The following is a 7,770-nucleotide window of genomic DNA, read 5'->3' as shown; positions in this document are numbered from 1 at the left end:
CAGTCTGGGAGTACGGATGTTTTGGCCTGTTTCTGACATGATAATAGCGTGAAGGATGTGATGAGGCCTCTTTGACATTCAGGTGTTTATTTTATGTGATGGTGTCTCTTTTTCTTGTCAATGATTCTGTTTTTGAAGCTGTGGTGCCTTTTTTTTGGTATGTGGGGTTGATGAGGGAGGAGGAGGAGGATGGGGAGGATGAAGAGGGAGGTGAAAACAATGCAAGTGTGAATGTATTTACTCAACAATATAAGGGGAAAAAGCTAAGCAAATTTAAGTTACCATTGAGAAGTATTTGAATTCATTGAGTTTACTTTATAATTTCATTTTAGCAACTGACTGCACATTTATAATTTATGGGATGTTCATGCATATCCCTGTTTTGACCACTCCGCAGTAGTCTCACCATGCAGTGTATTAATATAACCAGCTAAAAGACAAGGCACAACAGTCAAATCAAATCAAATCAAATGTATTTATATAGCCCTTCGTACATCAGCTGATATCTCAAAGTGCTGTACAGAAACCCAGCCTAAAACTCCAAACAGCAAGCAATGCAGTCCTATTATAGCTCAGTAAAAGACAGGGGGTTCTGTGTCTCATAACCAGCACCCAGAGTTTTCCCTAGTCAGGTCACACAGTGAGGAACACCTCTGGGCCCTACTCCGAATACATCCATAGAAGTTCTCCATGGCTGTGTTTCTCTTCTGTTCTTTGGGTTGAAGTTGACCCCACACATGCTGATCTTAGGTCAGTTTTGTATTTTCCCCTCTAAGGTAAGGTTAGAATTGGGGAAGGGAAAGCTGATCCTAGATATGTGCCTACAGACAACTTCTAGCTGCAGTGTCCAACCAGAGAGGATGGTATCATGACTTCCAGCTTAACAACCAGTGATGAGGGCTCAATGATATCAGTGACTTTTAGCTATGAATGCATTGCAAATTACACCCCATTCCCTTTATAGTGCACTACTTCTGACCAGGGCCCATAGGGCTCCGGTCAAAAGTAGTGCACTTTATAGGGTATAGGGTGTAATTTGGGAGGTACACTATGATTCCTTTACAAAGTAATGTCTTCTAAACAAATTCAGTTGTGTAACTTGGAAACCGTTTGTATTGCTCAGAATGTAATGAAATGCAATTCATTTACCATGCAGTCTTCACGCTTACTGGAATTATTTTGAATAAAAAAGTTTAAGCACGCGGTTTCTGTCCTTTTTGTAGTTCTAATAGATCTTTCGGGAAATGTTTAGGTGCATTTGTTATTGTGTTCTCTGTTCATCGAACTTTTCACAGTGGAAGTTAGTGAAGTGCCACTTTTATAGTCCTCGTTTGAAAAATCAAGAGCGCCCTCATCTGGAGAAAGGCATAAAAATGTCCTGCTGGTCTTCTTCATGTGATCTCCTATCCCATAATGTAAATAATAATCATAATGATTAACATACATTTAGACTAAGTTATCCTTTTGTTTTTGCATAAGGGCACATATAACTCATTTAGGGGACACAAATCTTTATTTTTAGGCTATTCCCAAAGTATAAATTATTATTCTGAGTTGACTAATTAAGGCATTTTGAAGCAATAATAACTTGTTGCTGGATATTAAATAAGCCATAGCCTTAGACAGAGTAAAGGCCTAGACATGGATATTTTTATATATATATTTTTTTCTTTAACCTTTATTTAACTAGGCAAGTCAGTTAACCACTTCTTTCATGTCGGTTACATGTCACTTCATTGAAGATTTTTCGATGTGTAGCTGTCTTCTGGACTGCTTTGAGTTCAGCGACAGACACACCTCAGAGAACTTGGCAGAGGAACTGTTGTGAGTGGCCAGAGAATGGCAAGTAGATGGAAAAGTGGTCTGTTGTGTTAGCGACAATGCAGCTAACATAACCAAATCCATTAACATTTTAAAATGGACCCATCATCCATGTCTTGCCCACACAATCAACCTGATTGTTAGGGATGCTCTGAAGTTGATGAAGCCCACTGTGGACAAAGTGAAAGCAGCTGTGGAATACTTCCACAGGAGCACAGTAGGTGCTGAAAAACTAAAGTCTACACAACGCCAGATGGGGATGCCTGAGCTGAGGCCTAAACAAGACTGCACTACAAGGTGGAATTCAACATTTTATATGTTGAAGAGGTTTCTTGAGTCAAAGGATGCCATCATCTCTACCCTGGCCATTGTCATTGCACCTGTTGATGCTCTGAGCCAAGAGGAATGGGAGGGGGTGGAGGAGGAGCAGAGTCCTGGAACCCTTTGAGCAGGTCACTGTGGAGATCAGTGGAGAGAGGTACAGTAAGCAGTTATTACTACATCATTATTTAATCCAGTATAATTACTGAGAGAAAAAACTGCATCAGTCCCTCGGAAGTGAGGCAGCTTGCATTTCTGAATGCAAATCTCTCATAAAAGCTAAATATGGCCAGCATTGCTGCGTGCTGCTGGTTATAACATGGCAATAAAGAAGAGAGAAAAGAAGGACCAGTTTAATGTTTTAAGTGGGATGCTGCAGTTTTGCACATTGTTATTTATTTTTCTTTGATATGGTGCAATATTCTATTATGATGTTCAGATTGTATTCGTTTTGAATGGTTAGATTTATAGGCACTTAATACTTTAAAAAGTTATACTTCAAATGCAAATGTTTAATAGCTTTCTATTTTATAACAAACCAATGCATTTTTAAATACATTGTGGTTAAGGTAAAGCATGATTTCATTTAATAATTTAATTAGAATTGTTTAACACCAATCATTGTCAAACTGTTTGTCTTGAAAAAATACAAAACATATTTTTTTTAAAGAGCCGTTTGGGAGCCAAAAGAGACGTCTCTTTTTGGTGAGCTGAGCCGAACGAGCCGGAATTCCCATCACTGAACATCGTACAGCGCAGCGCCTGTTGAGGATGGTTAGAACAAGGACAGCGCTGTAATTGGCCCCGGGAGTCTCGCGCAGTTTAGCTGGGGCTGTCAATCAAACTGTCGCCTATATAAGGGCGGATAAACCCGGCAGGAGACAGGCAGACAGGAGTGCAACTCTCTGGGAGCAGATTGATTATGATAAACAGATTAGGCTACAATCAGGAGTTGAGTTTTAGATTGAGATTGATCCATTCAACTGTTTGTTGACACATTTTTTAGAATATTTTTCTCTCAATACTTTTTTTTCCTAGTCAGTCTTCTCATTAGTTTATTCTTTCACCAGTTTACCTTTCCACCAGTCTAGACTTCTTGTGTTAAGTTGGCTTTCAATATACTTTTTAAATATTTCTTTACTCTATATAAAAAGATAAGTCTAAGTAGTTTTCTCTTTTCTCTCACCACCTGTTTCTTCTGAGATGGATAAACTGCCAGGGGTGAACATAACGGTTGCTAACAGCTCGACTGTGGACCGGCTACATCCTTCCTTCATCGAGCATGGTTCCTACCAGCACCTGTGTGTCCTCGTGCCTGTCATCCTCGGGGTGATCTGTGTCCTTGGGCTGGCCAGTACCCTCACAGCCATGGGCATCCTGATCTCAAACGCCCACCGTGGGAAACTATCCCTTATCAACGCTCTCATCCTCAACCTGATGTTTGCCGACAGCCTTGTACTGGCATTCGCCCTCCCATTCCGCGCTGCTGCCTTTTCCAAACCCAGTTGGACGCTTGGTTGGACGGTGTGCAAGACCTGTGATTGGTTCCTGCAGAGCTGCATGGCTGCGAAGAGTTTTACCGTAGCGGTGATGGCTAAGGCTTGTTACCGTTACGTCTCTAACCCGACTAAACAGGTCAGCATCAGTCTACGCTCCATCCTTTTGGTGATGTGGTTCCTCTGGCTGTCTGCCTGCTCCGCTCCCATCCCTACCTGGCTGTTCTCCTCACTGCAGAGAGAGACCCGGAGGCTGGTGTGTGTGCAGGTGGTTCCCCCTGAAGCGCAGGACTTCATGTCGGTCTACGTCAAGGCGTACCCCCTGGGTGTGTTCTGCGCCCCTTTGAGTTTTGCCCTGCTGTATTTCTGGCGGGTGTATGGGCAGTGCCAGCGGCGCTGTAGTAAGACCCAGAACCTCCGAACGCAGATCAGATCCAGGAAGCTCACTCTGATGCTATTCAGTCTGACGGTAGCCATGACAACGCTGTGGCTGCCGCAGTGGGTGGTCTGGGTGTGGGAGCGGCACGCCGCGGAGCGAGAGGCACAGGGACCGGGAGAGGGAGGACCCTTTGTCGTCTTCTCTCCCCCTCTCCTCCTCTCCCTCTCCGCCCTGCTCCTCACTTTCTTTCTCTCCCTGGTGAACCCCCTCATCGTCCTCTCTCTGTCAGAGGAGTTCAGAGAGGGTTACAGAGGTCTGTGGAGGCGCCTTACTCTTCGTAAACACACCCTGTCCAACCCCAAACCTGGCCCCCATGCACCCACTGCCCCCCAGTCCCCCTGCCCACGACCGGAGACCTCAGGCCAGCCGCAGGGAGGAGACGGAGGCCTAGGCTCCATCCCTTGCCAGGGGCCGAGAGTTGATCCCCAAACCCAGATGGAGCAGGGCGGAGTGGGAGAGGCGGAGGATGAGGCAGAGGGAGAGAGCCCCCGGGATGGGATCGTGCTGCTAGACGTGGAGCAGTTTTGGCATGAGAGAGAGACTGGCTCGATGACAGAGGAGAATGATCCCATACCCTGGGAGCACCAGGAGGGAGCACCAGCCGAGGGGAGGAAGTGAAGGAAGTGAGGAGAAGATATACACACAGACGAACAGGACTGGTTCTAAGAGGCTACTCAATACTCAGCTACATCTGTCCTTGTCTTTGTCTTTGTCTATCTTGTGTGGTTTTTGTGAACAAATTGTGTTACCCACCACAACCAGTGATTTTTAAGCAAAAGGTTGTTTGAGAGTATTTGGATACTGCCTCAACGATGCCTGATACACTATTTAGCATCGAGACCAGCCAGTAAGCCTCCCCTCTCTCTTCCTCTCAGTTAGCGCCACAGCGTTCAAACAACCTTCAAACAACACACACTGACAGACTATATCAGCAGCTGTAACGGACTGACATTTGACTAGGAGACGGAGACAGGAGACGATACAGGAGACAATACAGGAGACAATACAGGAGACGACACAGGAGACGATACAGGAGACAATACAGGAGACAATACAGGAGACGACACAGGAGACGATACAGGAGACAACACGGGAGACGACACGGGAGACGATACGGGAGACGACACGGGAGACGACACGGGAGACGACACGGGAGACGACACGGGAGACGACACGGGAGACGACACGGGAGACGACACGGGAGACGACACGGGAGACGACACGGGAGACGACACGGGAGACGACACGGGAGACGACACGGGAGACGACACGGGAGACGACACAGGAGACGACACAGGAGACGACACAGGAGACGACACAGGAGACGACACAGGAGACGACACAGGAGACGATACAGGAGACAATACAGGAGACAACACAGGAGACAATACAGGAGACAACACAGGAGACAACACAGGAGACAACAGGAGACAATACAGGAGACAACACAGGAGACAACACAGGAATCAACACAGGAGACAACACAGGAGACAACACAGGAGACAACACAGGAAACAACACAGGAGTCAATGGTTGGTATTCATTCAACTGTGTCTATGATATTGTTTGATGGGAATTACATTGGTTTGTCAACTGTTTGATTGGTTATTGTTATGGTGAATATACATAAAGTGTTATATTTCACTGTAGATGTGTGTGTGTATATATATATATATATATACACACACACACACACACACACAGAGTATATATATTGGAGGTGTTCTACTTATCCTTGAAGAAATGACCAACAGTAATGTATGTTGTAAATACCAACAAGAGTTACAAAATATAAACTGTACATAAGTTTCAAATGATTTGATACAACAACAAGGCAGAATAAATAGCCTTTAGAAATCAGTAAGAGCATTTCTGTATGCTATTGAACAGTATTTGATGTTACTGTTACATGTATCAGTGTTTGATTCTCCTATTTGAGGTGGTTTTGTAATGATATGTGCTTGTAAAAAAGGTTGTTTATAATAAAGTGATATATAATATTGATCCTGTGCTCTATTTGATTTCATCTTTATTACTATAATACCATAATAAATTCAATTTACATAGCAGACGCTTTTATCTAAAGTGGAAACAGTGAGCCCACATATTTTCATATGTGACCCTAGTGGGAATCAAACAAAACTCTGATGTTTCAAGGCATTTTCTTGCCTGCCCCCCGTCTAATTTCCTTAATTTTGTGGCTAGACTCAAATATTTTCTGTGGCACAACACTACTGGTCAACATGAGCTACCAAAATGATTATGAAGTGTGCCAGGCCTTGCAGTCCCAAGATAGAAGGAGGGGTGAGCTGCTTTCACTTTGTCCACAGTGGGCTTCATCACCTTCAGAGCATCTCTTACAATCAGGTTGATTGTGTGGGCAAGACATGGATGATGGGTCCATTTTAAAATGTTAATGGCTTTGGTTATGTTAGCTGCATCACTAGAGTCAAATAATTTCTGTGGCACACATCAGAGTCAAATACTTTCTATAGAACAAACTTCATGTCAGGATAGGCAACCGCAATTAATAATTAATGTATGTGTGTTACATTAAACATAGAGGGTGTAAAATGTAGGCAAATAATAAACATTTCAGAACAACTACTAGTCGAATAAGACATGGGAGAGATGATGAATTTTGGCATAGAGATTTATTTATAGACTAATACACTTGAAACAAATAGCCAAACCGAAAACTGCAGACATTACGAGTGCCACGATCAATCCGCCATAAAAAAAATGGAAGCTCACTCTAACGTGATCATTGACAGCTGCCTTGAAGGACACAAATAAAAAATGCTTTCAGCTACTAAGATCAGTGAAATGTAGGCTAAACTGACAACGGAGTGAAGAGCAGAAATCTCAACTAGCAAGCAAGCCACAGCAAAGAAGAATTGAGTGTGTGCGCGTTCACACACCGGCTCCAAGCATAAGTGACACAAGTGGTCATGCACGTATACGCATACACACACAAAACACACACACACACACACACACACACACACACACACACACATATATATATATATATATATATATATATATAATATATATAAGAATAGTAGAATACACCTGAGGGGTATACAAAGATTTAAGCTACATCTACTCAGTGTTTTCTAAAACTAGCCAGCTTCAGTTAGCTTCACATTCCACATCAGGCTTCATTCGTACGATTATTGCTTGTCCACCTACCGCAAACTCTAGCAGGTTGTAACCTGTCGCATCTGGCCAGTCCAACACCGAACATTTCGTTGAGACAATGCTGATACATCAAACCTGATTTCCTTGTGCCGAAATCAAAATGAAACAACAGTTATCATGCAAATTTAGCAGTCTGTGGTGTGAAATAGGCTTCTTGATGTGACGTATTTATAAAATGATGTATCGTTAATGCTGTCTTTGGTGTGCTTATCAATGCACAATCAGTTTTTCCACACTCCTATCGATACAATAATTGTATTGTCATCCAAACGTTTTACTGTGTGTGAAGTTTCAAATACATTCTGTCATTACTAAATGTGCTCTGTGACAGGTATTTTAACATGCCATTTTTTTTGGCACAAAAACAAACAAACATTTCATTTGTAAAATATTTCATCAGTCGTCTTCCTCAAATGAATGGGATGATAATTTCATTGGTCCTCAACTCGCGGCTCAGACACGTCTTTCAGGATAAACGTAGTTAGCCCT

At 43.1% G+C, this 7,770-nt stretch overlaps 2 protein-coding genes across 2 annotated transcripts in view; both read left to right on the top strand.

Annotated features, from left to right (window-relative positions):
- LOC106612152 (serine/threonine-protein phosphatase 2A 55 kDa regulatory subunit B beta isoform) overlaps positions 1–1,205 on the top strand; it is a 22,676-nt gene extending 21,471 nt beyond the window's left edge. Inside the window, exon 10 of the mRNA XM_014213078.3 lies at positions 1–1,205. This exon is cut by the window's left edge and continues 1,291 nt beyond it. The gene's annotated coding sequence lies outside the window, so the exon portion shown is untranslated.
- A 2,135-nt stretch (positions 1,206–3,340) lies between these two features.
- On the top strand, positions 3,341–5,199 carry LOC106612165 (G-protein coupled receptor 151-like). Its single transcript, XM_014213102.3, has one exon. It carries the CDS (start codon positions 3,346–3,348, stop codon positions 4,693–4,695), a length of 1,350 nt encoding a protein of 449 aa, XP_014068577.1. The 5' UTR covers positions 3,341–3,345; the 3' UTR covers positions 4,696–5,199.
- The last annotated feature ends 2,571 nt before the right edge of the window (positions 5,200–7,770 follow it).

The sequence above is a fragment of the Salmo salar genome, chromosome 09 (genome assembly GCF_965601325.2).
Source record: "Salmo salar chromosome 09, fSalSal1, whole genome shotgun sequence".
Taxonomy (NCBI): Eukaryota; Metazoa; Chordata; class Actinopteri; order Salmoniformes; family Salmonidae; genus Salmo; species Salmo salar.
The sequence above is the reverse complement of the archived record's forward strand: the minus strand, read 5'-3'. Positions and strand labels throughout refer to the sequence as shown.